The 17,274-nt window shown below is 45.3% G+C and overlaps 1 protein-coding gene across 10 annotated transcripts in view; it reads left to right on the top strand.

Moving 5' to 3' along the window:
• The window catches only part of FBXL20 (F-box and leucine rich repeat protein 20), a 46,376-nt gene that overhangs the window by 7,203 nt on the left and 21,899 nt on the right, over window positions 1-17,274 (top strand). For 7 of the 10 annotated variants that reach the window (XR_014230396.1, XR_014230397.1, XM_082331959.1 and 4 more), the window contains exons 2-3: window positions 9,794-9,855; window positions 17,066-17,120. Coding sequence is in view for 7 of the 10 variants with exons in the window: in XM_082331959.1 (XP_082188085.1) it covers window positions 9,794-9,855; window positions 17,066-17,120 (117 nt within the window). In the remaining 3 variants the exon portion in view is untranslated. Of the gene's footprint in view, window positions 1-96; window positions 193-7,115; window positions 7,127-9,793; window positions 9,856-17,065; window positions 17,121-17,274 lie in introns of those variants that run through there. The other 3 variants (XM_082331958.1, XM_082331961.1, XM_082331963.1) reach the window with 3 other exon arrangements.

Raw genomic sequence — 17,274 nt, 5'->3', positions numbered from 1 at the left:
TTCGGAGGGCGTTTTTCATTCAGCACCAGATACAACTTCTGGTAAAGACAAAGCCGATTAACTGCAAGCTTCTGCCTCCCCAATCTGTCACCAGGCTGCTTCGGGTTCTGCCCCGCGTCCCTGCCAGGACTGTCCGGTGGAAACTACTCGCATGTGCGTCTCCTGCAGCCTGCGTCAGCCGGGAGAAGTCGGGTAACTGAAATGCTGAGAGTGGCTAGCGCTGGTGGTGTCTTTTAAATTGTGATTTAAAAATGAACGCAGTGAGCTTTTAGGTGTAGTTGTGGCATGCTTTGTTGGTGGAAAACTGTCTCGGAGCCAAGACTGGGACAGAAAAACAAAACAGATGAACAAAAAGCGTACGAACGTGCCCTTTTGGTATCTGACAGCAGTTTCTAGTTTTTAAAAAAAATAGGATATAGCACATGTGGTACTTCCAGTTGAAATGGTGTTTCTTAAATCAGAAATATTCTTCTAGTACCTCACCTGCACTGCATATCTGACTTTGAAGTTTTACTTCTTGAATGCAACAACATGACCTTGTGTATTTGCAGATTAATCACCTGATGCGTTTCTCCTCCGTGGCAGTTTCTGCGTTACACTGCTACGTCAGAGGTGTGTGCAGCAGGCAGTTCCTTATCATGGGCTTGATTTCTATACGGCCTTACTAATTTTTTGTTCAGCCTCATGCTTTTAGCATTGCTGATTCAAAAGAAAATAAAAAAGGCTATTTATTTAACTTTGTTACTGAATGCAGAACAGAGTCGGGCTGTGCAGAAGGGTAGCTCATCCATACCCCAGCTCTTTATCGCCAGCAGAAATTTAAGCTTTTCCGAAGCAGCGACAAGCAGATGAGGAAGAAGTTATTTGACTGTGTATGTCGAGTAAATTGCCTATTGAGCTATTTTTAGGAATATTAAGCCTATAATAAGCCAAGGTCTATTTCGTCTCAGTTTTATACTGCTTAGTCACGATTTTGTTTGAGCGGAGCGCTGGTCGTGAGCCAGGCTGGGCGAGGGCGCCCGTGGCACGGCGCGCGGCAGGAGGGCGGCCGGCTGCTTCGCCGTCCCCGGTTCCGCTGGCACAAATGCTGCGGGAGGACGCCGGAGCATCGCGACTGCTAACGACGGAGCTTGTCACAGCGGCGGCTTTATTTGACAGCCAGCCATTTTCCTTGGAGATTTAACACCGATTAAACGGGATGGGTTTTTGAGGAAGGAAAAAGAACCTGTGTAACTGAAGGCTAGAAGGAAAATTCACCCCATCTGAACTGCTTGTGGATGTAAACGTCATGCTTTGTATCGTGTCCTCCGAAGAGCCTTGTATTTCACTGTCGCTTCTGTGTGACTTACCTCTGCGGTGTCATTTTTTCATTGCTTCCAGTAAGGCAGCGCAGCCTGCTTAAACTCCTGCTCCCCTTACAGCTTGTACTGGGGAAGGAGCGCTTGAACCAATGCTCAGTGCTCATCGTTTATCTTTCAGTTATTTGAGCCCTGTAGCAGTAGTAGAATGCTTTTTTCCAAAATGAACCGAACTAGAGGCGAGGTGTTAGTACATATTGACAGTGTTTGTGAGAAGTCACTTCAAAGCTTCACTGAGCTTTTCCAAAGGAAATACAGACTGAATTCCTCGTTTTTTCTTGTTTTGCGTTTTATGCTCAGCTTTTTTGCCTAGATCGGAGTTGTGTGCTATGAGCTAGGTTTGTGCATCTTGTCTTGTTTCAGTGACTCGGTACCGGGCTTGTTCATCTCCTCCATATGGACCATAGCAGATGAAAGTGGTATAAATACTCCCAGTAATACTAGATTTTTGGATGTGAGCCAGCAGCTGTACAGCTGAAGAACACCTTACAGGGCATCTCTGACTCGTCGGGATTTAAACTCTTGGAATGAATTTGCATCCGTGTTTCATTTCTTTCACCTCAGACTTTTACAGCTCTGAAGGTTCATCTCCAAAGCGTCTCGATGATACAGATTGGGTGGGGTTGTAAACGGCCAAAATATGCCAGCTACATATGTAATCCTTCATTTACGATGGCAACTCTTGGTTCCCCACCTTTCCTAGCTTAAAAACAGTTTCCAGAATGCGTTGTTTACTCTCTGATAATTGCAGTCTGTTTTCTGTCTTGCTTTTAATTGCTTAATTTCCTGTGGTTACGAGCAGTTGTGGAGGGTCTGGCCAGCATTTGCTTGTGGACCAAGGATGGTGAGCTCTGGGTCTGAACAACAGCTAAAATTTCATCCTCAGCACATGGTTAGGTTTTTCTTTTGTGTTTGTAAGGCTGCTGTAAGAAGTTTGTCTTACGCCGTTTCTGTTATGCAAGTAAACAAGTTGCGGTATTTTAAAATTATAGTATTTACTAATTTCATAGATTTTTAAGAGGGTATGCTTTTAAATTCTGTATTGTTTGTTTTGCATGAAGTTAGCTTAATATAGAGACAGGAAACACTTTATTGGCCATGTTTGTATTTACTTTGAGAAATGCTTACAGTTTCCACGTCCTGCTGCCCACCTGGATGGATGTGTCTCGGTTGGTTGGGTTTTGTCCTGAAAATGGGTGTCCATCTTCTTTCTTTCCCCCTCTCTGCACCAAGCTGATCGCGTCCTCGGCCACGGCAGCGCGCACGGCGGCTTTTTTAGTGCTTCTTGGGCTGTTTGGGGTTTTCAGTCTCGTTCTCGAGGGGCTGGGCGTGCCAGACTCCGTGTTATTTTTCACTTGAGTGAACATTAAGGTGGATGACTGTGGGTCTCGGTGTAAGAACTGATGCGAGTGCCTTTGCTAGCCTTGTAGTTACTAATTCCATAAAGCTCCAGATAAGCTTCATCCCTTTTTCTCCATTGAGCTTTGAATTTTCCGCTTTGGAAGAAAAGTGTTTGAGTTCAAAGTCCACATCTAGGCTAACACTGTGTGCTCAGTTGTTGGCTTTGGCACCGATGCTTCTGAAGTTAAGCCTCAATGCTTCTAAAGGTAAGCCTCGTGTGATTTTTTTTTTTTTTTTAATATATATATTTTAAGACCAACCATCCCCCTTCCCGTGCTGGTGCCAGATGCAGTCTGGGTTGAAAACCAGCTGTGTTTGTTGGCGGTGCAGTAAATACTTCCACCCTAGCTGACGCATGCAGCAGCTGTATTACACTGCTGGCTCGCCGCTGTTCAGCTTGCATCGAGTACAAACATGGACAATTACTTGATATCCTGTTAATGTTGATGATAGCTTGTTTCTTGTCCAACTGAACATACTACTATTAACTTAAGTTCTTCAGTGCTTTTCCGGACGATAGAGGCCTTGAAGACCCTGCCTCTGTGCATGACCGTGTTTGTGTCCGGGTAAGAGCACAGAGAGGGGAGGTGCTCCTTTCCTCCTCGGTACCCATAACAATATACGTTTTCATGCAGAAACAGCTTCTGCAAACAATCAAATCGAAAGTGAATGAGTCCTTGTGATCAACCTTGAAACTTTATGCCAGTAGATGCCCTTGTGTTATTGGCAAAGTAGCATTTTGGTAGTGCCGGGCCGTAGCACCGCATCTTGGTCGGTTCATGTTCAGAAGTTCCAGCATCGGAGCCGCTTGGCGTATGTGAGTGTTTGGATGTCTTAGAGATGTGCCTGAAGTGTAGACCACCCATGTTATGCTGCAAATCGACTCTGTCCTTTTTCTGCTCCTTGTCTCTTCAGTGAGCAAAGTTCTGTCTAAGAAAATGTTGGGAAAATTGATGGTGTTTTTCAGTGTCTGCTGTTGTATCGGCAAGGCAGTCTGGTGCGTCTTTATGTCTAAACTGCACTTTATTGAAAGAAGTCCCTGCTGCTGTTTTGGTGGAAAGTCTTTTCGGTATGTCAGACGAGTAAACTGTTGCTCTCTTAAAAATGCAGCCAGTAGCTTAAGAATTGCTTACAGAGAGGAGTTTTGAGCATTTAGGGTAATGTAAAATAAATGTACTTTGTATTCTATACGTTAATATTCCTAATTACTTCCAGTTAACTGTAAATGTTGAAATAACTCATTTAGAAACTTCCAAGTGTATTTTTCCAAACACAAAAAAGTGAAAAACAAAACTTTTGTTCTCATAGGAACACCCCTCCAGCCCTTCCCCAACAATAAAATCAAAACCATTGCCAGATGTGACATTTACAGGAAAGCGTTGCCCCCCCGCCAGCCCAGACCACAGGAGAGCTCTGCGGCCAAGAGCCTGCTCAGAGCCGGGGTCCGGAGCAGCTCTTGTGGAGTTTTTCCATCTCTCTGCGAGCCAGGAAAGACAGCTCTGTGCCAGTGCGTGTTTGGAGACTTTCTGCGGAACCGGGGGCACGGGGAGCGTAACTGTTCTGGAAGCAAAGATTTAAATTTTGCAAGCTGTTGAATAAACACTCTTCCCACTGGAGCAGCTTTTACTTGCTGCTGTGGAATAAGTCAATCAACCTGATATTGAGACCTCCATATTAATACAGCAGCTTTTTCTCAGATGGAAGCTTCTAAAATATAATGAAATTTATATTGAGTACGGATTTGCTGAGAGTAGGTGTTGGCTGTGCCGCCTTCTGCATTAGCGTTTGCCAGCATGACATACGTTTGTGTCATGTAATAGGGAGAAGTTGTGCAGTCTCTCCGTGAACACAGAGCTGAATCAGTCCAGCTTGCGGACGCCTCATTTCCGTGCCAAATATCGACCCCATCGGTTCGCTCTGGGCAGGACGGGTGGTGTGGCACCAGCTGACATACAGACCTGACGGAGAAAGCCGAGTCTCCATGCTTGTATGGCTTTTGAAGCCTGGTCCGTGACAGCGCAAGACTTGCTCAAAGGCTAATGAATGGCTGCAATAATGACACAATACTCTACTTTATATTTTAACTCAAATAATGCATGCCTGCTAAGAGTTGCTTCACTTAGCTTGCATCAAGTGTTGTTCAGGTCCCTTTTTGCATGTATGATGAGTACAGTACATATGTAGGTGTTTCTTGTGCAGGGACACTCATAATTATACGCTGTCATCCATTGCACGCTCAGCTGCAGAGCGCTGTCATCTCGATCCTGTGTTGATGTCATACTGATGACCCAGTTTGGGTTGCTGTGCCCTGTAATGAACGGCTGACACGACCGATGCCTGAATAGCAACTCTGTCTTCTACGCTGTTAGCAGTGCCTGGCGGCAGATAAATCTGTCTGTTAGCCCCACGCGGTGCCGGCTGCCGCAGGACTGGGCAACCAGGTGAATTGGGCCAGTTTGCAAAACTTTTAATGCTCTGAAAGGCAAGGGAAGAGTTATTAAAACAGATGGACAATTACATGTTGCGCTAAGTGACTTCAGCATATGGCTGTAAGAATCATATCTCCTGATCGCTTTTGTCTGTTTTCATAAATTTGCTTGATTTGAATGCTTCTGGGTGACAGTGCTGTGGAGAGAGGCACAGCAGCGCCCATAAATACATCCCGGGAAGCAGCAGTTTTCTGTCTCGGGGTGATAATCTCCGGGCTTTCAGTTGGTGTGGGAGACTGCAGGAAAGAGTGCTGGGATTCAGGGGCACCTGGCGAGTTCCTGTGGATGACCGAAGGTTGGGTGGTCCCCGTCCTCGCTGCTGGCTCCTCTGGCCATCAACTCTTAAAAAAACACAGCAAAAAAGGCTCCTCTGCGTGCAGCGGTCAAATGCTGAATGCACCAGACTGTTCTACACTGGGAGCCAAATAGTTACTTATTGAATAGTAAATGTGAATGGTGTATTAACATTTTAATTGGTTAGCGAGATAAAGGATTGATTTAGGGATTAAGTCCCCCAGTTTTGTCATTTCTTTGGGCTTGCAACGTTGGTGCTGACCACTGGAGTTGCCGTTAGATGGATCCTGTTTGTTCTCCCTTTTGAGCCTCTGTTGGAATCGGGGAAGTGTTTCCACGTGCAGTGCTGTTGAAGTGTGTCTACGCAAAACATCTCGTGGGTTGTAAAATGCCTTTCTGTGTGAAGTATAAAACCGCTAGCAGACGTACGCCCTGGAAAACTCTGCCGGTTCTGCCCATTTCCTAGCTTTGGTAGAAGAGCTGGGCAAGACGATATTGGCAGGAAAATGAAATCATCTTAACTGAGCAATGACCAAATCCTGTGTGTGCTGGCACCGCGTAGCTCCAGCTGCCCAGGGCAGCTAAACCATCGCTTCCACTCTCTGTACCTCTTGCTCGGAAGACTCAGTAAGAGATTTATAGTATCATAACTGGGAAATGCAGCTCTCTTATAACCTTTGTCCAGCTCTGGTGTTTTGGCAGGATGTGTTTTCCTTCACCTTGTAGCAGGTGATAGCAACCTATACTAATGTAATACAAGTTTTGAAGTCTAGTATCTGCTTCCATGGTGTGTGTTCTAGATTTATCCCTTCTGTTCTAGCTAGAAAAGGCTGTTTCGAAAGAGAGTGGTGCACTGCTGCTCTGCCTTCGTCTCGATGGGTGGAAGAGTAAGAGGAATTTCATCTGCTTCCCCCTTCTATTTCTTCTGTGTAAGGGATGTGGCTTCCCACAGCAGCAAACCTGATGCTTTGTGGAAGATTCTGTGTTTTACACAGACTGCAAAATTTACATACAAGAAAGAGATGTTTTTCTGTATCCTGTCAAGAATAACTTACTCTACTGAATAACACCTGGTATTAAAGGATGTTAAGAGAGATGTTAGGAAAAGCAAACTTAGGTCATTTAGTTTTTATTATTAAGTTTTCTCTTAACTTCAAAAGCCTGAAAGTCTAGAATAGTCTCTAACATTTTTTCAGACTAGTTTTATTCTTGTATGGACTTGCCAGAAAGTCAAAATGTCCACTAGTCTATTTAGCTAGCTATACGTGCTGCCATGGCTTAGCAATACATCCCAATTCCAGCCTGTTTTCACCCAGCCTCTGTCACCTGAGCACCAAGTTTTGAAGGAAGGCTTGAGAAAACAGGTCTGGCGATGCACCCTGGCACTGCACATCCTTTCCACGGAAGGGGAATTCCAGAGCCGAGGTTCTCCCGCGGAGCACGTCCTGCCTTGGCCCCGTCACATTTAAGTTCAAGGACTTCTTTAGGAGGACAAAACCCAAATGTTCCTTTAGTATAGCACTGGTCAAAGGGCAGCTGCTACAGAAAAAACGGTTTAAGGCTTTGATCTGCACTGGAATCGAGGTAAGCTTTTTCTACTGAGCAATGTAATGGGCAGCAGTCAAGAAGTTACCTGTGTTTGGCACAAGGCTGTTTGTGAGCGTCCTTGATGTACGATCTCAGTTAACAACAGGCGGTGACTATTGCCTGCATTCTCACGGTAATATTTGAGTTTAGACAAAGCCCTGTTGCCAATACGGATGAGACAGAAAAGGCTGGCTGCTTCTGGAGTCCCTGTTTTCATACTTGTTGCCCCTTGCCTGTTCCCTTCTGGTCTGGCTCCTTTTCGGAAGTCTCCTGCTGTCTGATTTGCTCCTTTAACTTCTCTCACCCTTTTTTTTGTGAGGGGGTGGAGGGTGCTGGTTCAGATGTAAAATTCTGGCCTGGACAATAATGGGGGAGAGGATAGATCTGCCTGTTCACTGTTGTTCTTGTAGCTGGGGGAAGGAGAATCATAGTCTCATTCTCCCATGAATAATTCCTCTGCATTTCTCCTTCATTAGAGCTTTCTCCAGAATTCCCTTAATTTCCCAGCTGATCAGCTAAGCCATCTAATTGATGATCCGCTCCCAGAACGAGCACACACGTTAGCACCTTCCGCAGCCTCGCCAGCGTCTGCGCTGCCCGCTGCGGCGCTCGGCCGTATCTGCCGGGCATCGGAGAGCATTCGTGACCGAGTCTGACCGCGGTCCTTGACTTGAGGAGATGCTCTTCTGCCCTAGTCTCTGAGGGAACAGACTTCACAGGCCTTGTGTTAGCTGGGGAAATGGCAAAACTTCCATTTTAATTATCTGCAAAATGGGCTGAGTGGTTGCCTGTCTAGTGGACTGTTTAGGACTTGCTAACTTGTGATATCTTCTGGTGGGAAGTGATAAAAGCGTCTGTGGGGGGAAAACAACACTTTTCTTCTGTGTGACATTTTGGGAGAGAACGCTGGAGAGTTCGTGTCCCACTTCAGCGTCATGCTTCAGTATCTTGAGATAATTAAAAAGCAAACTGTGATTTAGAAACACAGCTTTTAAGTTTGACTGACTCTAAAAGTATTGTTTTTAGCGTTCTCTTGTAACGATGGCATTACTCTGTCGTCAGTTTGCTGTCGCGGATTGGAGCGTATTGAAAAGCTACTTAGCGGCAGCACGTTGGCTTTTCACGTCAGGCTATGATGGTTTCTTTGATAGGCGATGGGTTGGATTGATGCTCAGGTACAGAATATTGGCTGCTTGGAGAAGCTGTTTGTCAGCGAGGCCTAGCGTACAGCTTCATAAGCCAGAAAGATCTTACTTTCCTTTTTTAACTCTTAATCTGATCCTCTGCCACTTAAGCGACCTAGCTGGTGCTGGTTTTATTTGCTTTGCATACATACAACTAAATCGATTCAGACCGTTTAATCAACTGATAAGAATCAGCTTTTTTGGACTGTAATTTCAGCAGCAGTTTTTACCAGGTATGTAGCTCAGCAAGATCAGCTCTCAGTTGTTCCAGGAGATTAAAGAGAAACTTTATTAATGAAATTAAAGCTCATTCTCCTTGTTCCCTGCTTTGCTTTTGGAAATGTTGAAAGCATGCCTCTAAGTGGAATGAGGCATCGCTGCTCAGCAATCTTAGCTCCCAGATCACTCTAATCATGCCTCCCACAGGCAGAAGCGCGTGGAGGTTGTTTGTTTGTTTTTTCACCATGGCAAGACAATACCAAGTTTTAAATATATATAGATATTCCTCAAGAAGCACATGAGGCTGTGCCGTCTGTTTTTCTTAGGGCTCCTTAGAAAAGAGAAGCTTCTGTGACTCTCGCAGCTAGTGGGGTTATTGTAGCTGCTCCAAAAGTCCATTTCAAGATTTGTAAATCGTTGGCCACCATGATAATGCTTTGCATGAAAAAGCTTATGGGTTTCAACAGACAGCTCTGGCTTCATTGCCTTGGAAGAACATGGTGTTTTCCCAAAATCTTCTCTCCTCCTGATGCTGCACCGAAGATCATGTCTCCCTTTAAACCATGCTTCATGGTTTAAAAAAAAAAATGCTGTTTGCCCCTAAGCTCCTGAGGGCTGCTCTCAAACAATTTGCTGCGAGAACAATACGGGCACTGTAATACTTTTTCTTTAGGCTCCTGTTCACCAGCACTCCTTTCACCAGCGCCCTTTTCTGTTATGGAAACCAGTCCTGCTGTGCCTGCATCTCCAGCCTCCATTTGTGGGAAGTTAGGGCTGCTTGATCGTTCTTGCCATAGCCCTCCCCTCCAACCCGTTTGCCATAGGCTTGCTCGATGCGGAGTTACACGTTAGGATTTTAAAGCGCCTGGGCTTTGGTGGACCTTCACAGAACTGTGACGCAGATGGAAGCCCGTAGTAATGCTATAGGTGATACCTTCCTATAGTCAGTGCCAGCCCACAAGAACCCCTCGTTATCATTTACTTTAATAGCTAAATTAAAAATCTCAGTTTATATTTAATCTTATCAATCCACAAAACATTCTTAAACCATTTTGTAAACTATACTGGATGTAATATTCTATCCAGCTAGGGTCCAGCCCTGAAAGCTTGAGCACAAAGTTTATCTTTTGAGAATTTCTTGGGCCAGACGTCTCTCTTGAAATGGCCTTGTTAACCAGCAGCTTCTTCCCTGGAGTAAAGTGGGTTTTGTTTCCTTAATGAAAATATACGGCTAAAATGTTTAAATTGTTTTTGTTTACAGATGTTCTCAAACAATGATGAAGCTGTGATCAACAAAAAACTTCCAAAAGAGCTGCTGCTTCGGTAAGCCTTCTTTCAGTTTGTAAGCTTGGAGACTCTGTTGTGTGTTGTTATTTGCAGCCAGGAGCTGATTGAGCTGCTATGCTCATAAATCATGAGCCTGGATTGGGTGACTTTATAAAGTCATAGACAAACAGAAGCAGATCAGAGGTCTGCATCAGCAGCAGTTTATGCTAAATATTATTAGGTTTTGGTTTTTCAATGTTAAATTAATTTGCTGGTTGCCTGTTTTGTAAATGGAAGAACTATAGGACTAAACAAGTCCTTAATGAAAATAAATGGTAAGTCTAGGCTAATGTGTAGAATAGGATGCTGCGTCTCTCTAAAGTGTTCTATTTTAAAAAAAAAAAAGTTAGTTCCTCTGCTCCAGTTATGCTCGAGCAGACTTCGTCCTCTTCCTCGGCAATGAGAGACAGATGTTCAGCAGCTGGCGGGATGGTCCTGTTGGCAAAGATCAAACAGAGGAGACTTCGTGGATCTCGGTAGACACCTCTGCCCTCTCCCCGTGCTGCCCTTCCACGTGCACACACACACGTGTACCTTTTTAAGTTTGCCTTCCGCGGTGCAGGATTGGTGCGATGATGTGTGTGATTATACCTCAGTCATCACAGTTCGGCATCGTGAAGTAAAGTCGTGTTCATCAGCGCTTTAAGCTGAGATGCTAGACTGTAAACGGTGCAGGCGATTGCAAGTGGCAGCTTGAAGTATTAACACAAACAAAATTCTTACACTGCAAGAAACTGTGTAGTGCTGTCAACATTTAATGGCAATAAAAAGTCTGGGGAGAGGAGCTCTGACACAGGAAACTGCTTCTAGCTCACTTGTGAAATAAAATTAATAGAAAAAAAGTCTGACTCTTTTTTTTTTTTTTTTTTCTTTTGACGGCACTGTCTCCTTTATTCTCTGTAATGGTATCTCCAATCCGATCAGCTTCTTTTATTCCAGTATTATTCACCCAAAAGCAAGTTGTATGGCTTCTAAAGACCTCCTTCCTAGTAATGTGAGTATTTGGTGTCTGAGCTGGTATCCAGGCAAATGATCGTCCATGCTGTACAGAGACTGCTGTGTAAAAATCAGCATCAGGTAGCTGGGAGGGACGAGCAGCCTGCGGGAGGAGCGGGATGGAGTACCGAGGACAGGCTGCCCTAGCCCAGATGAGTTTGCACAGTTTTTTGCAGGTGACAGCAGCTGTCTTCACCCAGCACTTGCCCCGAGCTATTGATATGGATGTGTTGCAGCAAAAAGTGAATTGGAAGAGTGAGAGAAATGTCTGTCTTGATTTTCTGAGAGGAGATTCTTTTTCTGATGGGAGCAAGTAGGTACTGGTATTGCAGACGCAACAGAAACAGGGTTTGCCCTGGTGGTAAGGTGACGAGACGCAGATAGGCTGGGGACAGGGTGAAGAGCACTGACACGCGAGGCGAGGAGTTTGTGTGGCACAGGGAAAGCAGGGAATCTGGTAGGGAGGAAGGGTTTGGGGGGGTGGAATTTAATTGAGATTTTGCATGGACTTCAGGGGAAGAGGTGTGTGGTCACTGGGCTCCCGCGGAGCAGGACCTTGATTAGAGCGTGGGTGAGCTTTCTGGTAGATGGGCCAAAGTGGAATGATCCTGAGTGGGACCCATAAGCACATCTTGGGCCGTAGGAGGTAGCTGGTGTTGAGGAACATTACTGGACAATTGGAGGAGGATTTGTGCTACGTAGGAGGGAAGGCCCGGCACCAAGCAGGGAATTTCGTCGGTAGCAGCCACAGCATGGCCCGGTTCTCAGCAGTACGCACGCTTCTGCCCTGTGGAAATGCTTTTGTCTTTTGTGTCTTGCTATCACTAATCATTCTAACCTGCTGCAGACCAGAGCGAGCGTTCAGGGTTGTGTGCGACCTAGAAGAAATCAGGAGACGAAGTTTATAAATGTTAAAGTTCATAAGTAATGGTTTTGAGAGTTGGAATTCACTGTTAGCATACTGTGAAAATTAATTAGTGTGGATTGACAGTGCAGGCTTTGAAAGAGAAACTTGGATGCATTTATCTGCAGGAATCTCCTGTAAATGAGTGTCCCTGTCTACAAGACAAAGACTTATGTGTTTAAGCAGTGCTACTGTGTAATGTCTTGTTCTCTGGTTTGTTCATTCTGCAGATGGCATTGATGTCTCATGTATGTGGTTGCAAAGTGGAAAGCTGTACTTGAGCAAAATAAAGAGTAGGAGGGTATGAAAGGGGCGAACAGCAGCCTTTGTCACACCCCAAGGTACAGAAATGTGTAGCTCCAGGGACGCTGTTGTCTGGGAGGATGGGGTGGAGGTGTAAAGCGCTGCGGGGGGCTGTCCCCAGAAATCTCTTCTTTAAGCACGTGTGTCCTGAGTTTCCCCAAGAGCAGGACTCTAAACAAAGCTGTCCTGCAGCACGCGGGCAGAGAGATCGGCTGATGGGTCACAAATCCTTGTCGTGATACTGCCGTACCTGCTTCAGCTTTGTCTCCTGCCGGCTGAGTTTCTAGGAGCTTACACCTTTATACCTGAATATACCTTTACACAGTTAAAAATGAGCCAAACCAGCAAAAAGCGGAGTTCCGTTCACCGCTCTCGTTCTTTTGCGGCTCCTGGCTCCTCCTTGGGCAGCGTCTGGCTGGGTGGCTCCGAACGGTGAATTCCTGCTCCACGGCGGCTCTGGCTGTGGTGGTGCCGCAGAAGGGGCATCGTGTCCCTGTTGCCCTGGGGAAAAGGAGCGTTCATTCTTTGAGGACTGCCTGCCAGTCGCTTTTTGTCTGGAAGCCAAACACCAACCACAAGCCTGGATTTTCGGTGGCGGTGGTGGTCTCTGCTGGTTTCCTGCAGAAGGCGTGCTCTCAGCCCGACGTGGGGCTGCTAAACAGCTTGCTCCTGGCAGGGTGAGGGGGACCGGGCTGCGGGGGCTCGTCTTTTCCTTGCTGGTTCACGGGCAGGTCAAGCAGTTTTCAATTCTCTCCTGGCGTAAGCGGCTTTTACTCCGTGCCACCTCCTGCTGCCTGCTAGCCCATTTTCAGCACATCCAGGCACCGGCGCTGACTTTGCCATCTGACCTTCAAGCCCCACGTTGATTTATTCCTCGGGAGCTTGAGTTCTGCTTGGGACGAGGAAGCACCAGAGCACGCGGGGTGCCGGTGAGCTGGCAGCAAAGTTGTCGTTTCTCTCCTCCTGGCCAGCCCATCGGCATCAAATGAGTATGGAGCGAAAATTTAACTTGAATGGTGGGTCACTGACATAAATCGGTGTTGATAATTTTAGAAGGCTAAAGGTCTAAGCTAGCTCACCTCAAAGCCTGCAGCATCCAGGGATTTCATTAGAGTCTTGACCCTAATCTAATTAGAGTGGCAGTGGGAAAGTGAGGAGTCCTAGAAAACCCTGAGTGGATTAGGAGGTTGAAACTTGAAAAATGCTCTAACTGCAATGTGTTTTAGCTAAATTGTCTGGTGCTGGACTCTTCAGGAGAAGTCCTAAACATAGTGAGTTAATGTGCAGGGAAATAATTTAATCTGCTGCAATACCAGACTTGTTGTAATGAATGTTTGGAATACTCAATCCGCCTTCACCTGTACTCACGGTTTGATGATAGTTATTGGTGTGGATTATTATCTTACTGTCAAGTCTGAAGAGTAAAAAGACCAATGTAAGAGTACAGCAGTCAGCTGTGAGCAAAACAGAAATCCTTTGTGTTGGATGTAAAAATAAACATCCCAGCTATCCGCCTTTTGATCTATTAAGGCAGAATCAGGAAGGCCGTTATTCAAGTAGTACCGTTCAGCCTGCTGCTACTTACTCCTCTCTGCTTTCTTTCGCCAGATAAAGTTAATCTGACCAGAGCAGCAGGTATTTTCTAAGGATTGGGTGCTTTGGAACAATTCCAGGAGGAATTGTCCCTCCGTTACTGAGAGGGGCTCTGGAGCTGACTAGCTAAGCTGCATCCAAATCTCGTTGTCAAGTCCAGTTTTAATTGAGCCATAGGGTAATAGCAAGAATGCATGTTATTTCCAGTGAACATACAGATTACCTTTGCTTTATTTTATACTGTGCGGATTGCTGAAGAGACCCAGCATTTATGACCCATACTGTACTCCTGTTGGAAGACGACGTCTGCTCAGTCATTGCTTGGCCATGTGGGCAGCTTGTTTGTGGGGTTTGGGGTTGTTTTTTTTTTTTTTCCAAATATTCCCTGGCAGCTCCTTGGAGAAGAAAAAGCCGGTCCTCAGGGCTGCATTGGAAAATGTTGCTTGGGTTGTTGTGCTTGCAAGATTTTAACTGTGCTCCTGCTGTTCTCTCCAGTTCATGTGAAGGGTTGTAGTGGGAGCCAATTCTGAAATGACCAAAAATGCACAACGCAGTAGTGACTGCTGCTGAAAGAGTAATTTTTGCAGTCTGATTCTGCTGAGCCATTGGCTAATATTCTTGAACAAATGCAAGAGCAGTTCAGAAAACACTGGAAAATGCTCTTAAGCTTTTCAGAGCCAAAGTCCTCGAGTTGGACAACAAGGAAGCTCCTGGCGAAGCTCAGCAGTGTTAACCTCGGAGGTGAGGGGCAAGCGTTGTGCTCTGCTGACATCCCTTTTGCTGTGTGGGTAGACTGGGAAGGGAGGAGCAGGAAGAAGAAAAAAATTTGGCCAAGACCTAATAGCCCTGATAGAGGGATGAGGTGGTTATTAATAGCCTGGGATTTCCATGGAGAAAGCAATTTTAATGAAAATATAGAAAGCTTGCGTAGTTATTGACCTAGCCGCTGTTCCCATGGAGTTTGAGATTTTTTTGCTCCTATGATGGGAATCTAGGGTGAAAGTAAGAATTTTCCCTAGCTTCTATCATTTCCCCAGGCTTTCCTTGTATTGTTGTCCATTGACATTGTGCTAAATAAATCCTCAGTGCTCACATACATGCCTGAATAAAGGACATTTGATTCAACGGGAAGACTCGTCTATAAGCAGTCGAAAGCGAGTCTGGAACTGCTTCTGAAATCCAGAAGTGGGTTCCCAAAACAGTGCTAGGGTACGGTGCATATTGGCTCTTTTCCAGACCTCTTAACGGCGTATATCTCAGCATGTCGCTGTAAATTTTGTCTCGTGATGAGATGCATAAGGAACGGATGAGAAGTATTTTGAACCAGACTCCTTGAATCTGTGTCTTTGGGCGGTGTAGAAACACAGGAGAGCATGCGGCTTTGTTCTGCTATATCCTGACTTAATTGAATGTTTGACTGTTCAGCTACGTGATACCTGTAAGCATCTGTGTTTTGATAAATAATCTTCATTCGTCCTCTCTCACTAACATCCTTTTCTCTTCTTCCACCAGCACTGATGTGTCTAAAGTGCTTTTTAAATACCTGCTAGTGAAGCAGGCTTGGTCATGCAGTGGTTGTATCATACTATCCCAGTCTTGCTTGTGTCCTCTCCTAAAATTTGAAAATCCGGGATTCGCTACTTGTATATGACGATATACAAGTACGTGGGTGTCTGTGAAGGTGTGCGGCCCATATTAATGTGAGTGCAAAGCTTGGTGCCAGTAGCAAAAGCCTGGATAACCCCTCGTCGTTTATCTCTAGGACAAAGTGCAGTTTATCTGTGATGCACATGATGTTTGTTCATTTAGCACCTCTTCCCCCAGCCTTATCGGTATCTGCGCTGTTTATTCAAATGTATTCTTTGTACTTCTCAGGGGAGATGAGTACATCGTACAGCTTTCTTGGGTTTATATGAGAGTTTCAGTAAACGTTAGTACAGGGCGTTTAAGTTTATAAGTCACACAAAAAGAACATGCTGCCAGCAACATCATCTCATTTCTGAGTCTCTTCCAGCGCAGGCAGGTCTGCTGAGAATATAGGAAAGCTTATGTACGGCCCCCCTCCGAGCCCACGGTCTTGTGGGGAGATGACTCAAGTGCTGCAGGTATCCAAACGATTGCTAATCTGGGCATACGCTGGTCTCTGGAGAAAGTCTGGCGAGTTTTGGAGCGGTGGAGTTTTGTTTGTTCTCAGAATTGCTCTGGGACACCCATACTTTATCTGACAAGAGTATTTTATAAAATAGCATATAGCCTTGGAACAAAATCGCCTGCCCCATACCTTTAACACTTGCAGCGGGTAACATTTGCCTTCTCCTTCTGGTGGTCTTCAAGTTTAAAATATTAAAGCATATGTGCAAGTGTTCTCTTGTAGTCAAACACTTGTATTATCTTTGCAAAAACACGTCGTCCTGCGGTTTTATAATTGCTGGCAAAGAGAATGAGACCTTACTCTCTGTCTGCTTGACCTTCTCGGTTTTGTGGCATATGATTGTTTGAATAACCATAAAATCACCATATTGATGTATTGGTACAGGATTGGGAGCTTTAAATGGCCTCGGTGCTTCCTGCATTCGCAGCTAGGGCTGTATATGCCTGAGATAAAAGCATGGATGTCTTAGCCCAGTATAGCATTGCAAAGTATTACTGTCTAATTCCTTTATCCCGATAAATAGGACAGCAACACCAGGGTGTTGGCCTGAACACTTGGGTGTGCCCTGGCAGAGGAATGACATACCACGCAGGAGTGACCGCATCGGCTTACTCCTAAGCGCGTCTCCTAGACACTGTACTGGCACAGCCGAACAGATCAGCTGGCTGTGCAAGTCGCTTTGCAGCGTTGCAGAGCAAAATACTCCTCCTCCTTCTGCCTTAACAACGCTTCGTATTTAGCACAGCTGTGTAAAACAAGAAGAAATAATCCGTGCATTGAGATCAGGCTGTCGTGTTGCTTTGATCTATTAACTGTTAATTATTACGCTGCCCGCTTTTGGAGAGCTGTTGCTGAAGATGTTGGGTTTGTTGAAGAGAGGTGCTGGGCACAGCGATGCTCCTGCGTCCAACAGGAGCCAAAGCAGCCCAACCTCACTGCCGTACCCTGGCTTAACTGAACGTTTGACTGTTCAGCTACACAATACCTGTAAGCATCTCTTTTGATAAATAACGGTTCGGTTTGCTGTCAGTAAATACTACAAGGTGTGAGATTAATATTTCATGGTGGCTCAGTATCTGTGTTTTGCTTTCACTTGTTAACTGCTAGGTCTGCGCTTCTTTTCACAGTTCAGCTTTCAACTGAATGACAAAGAAGTTTTGCTGTATCCAGTCCTTTTTTTTTTCTCCCCCCTTTGTTTTCCATGTTCTCTTTGTTTTAAATGTAGATAACCAATAATGTATCTTTTATTTCTGTTACAGAATTTTCTCTTTCCTGGATGTGGTCACTCTGTGTCGTTGTGCTCAAGTTTCCAGGGTAAGAACCTTCCTCATTGCTGGTGGATTTTAACAGTTGGTTGGATTTGGGTGACAGTCCTCTCGCTCCAGCCTTCCCTAGCATGTCAGACCGGGAGGATTTGTACAGGGAGCTTTGTGCAACTCACCTATTGTTATTTACTGTCCCGTATTAA

Source organism: Platalea leucorodia, assembly GCF_965183815.1.
Source record: "Platalea leucorodia genome assembly, chromosome: 22".
NCBI lineage: Eukaryota > Metazoa > Chordata > Aves > Pelecaniformes > Threskiornithidae > Platalea > Platalea leucorodia.
This window is presented reverse-complemented; position numbering and strand designations above follow the sequence as displayed.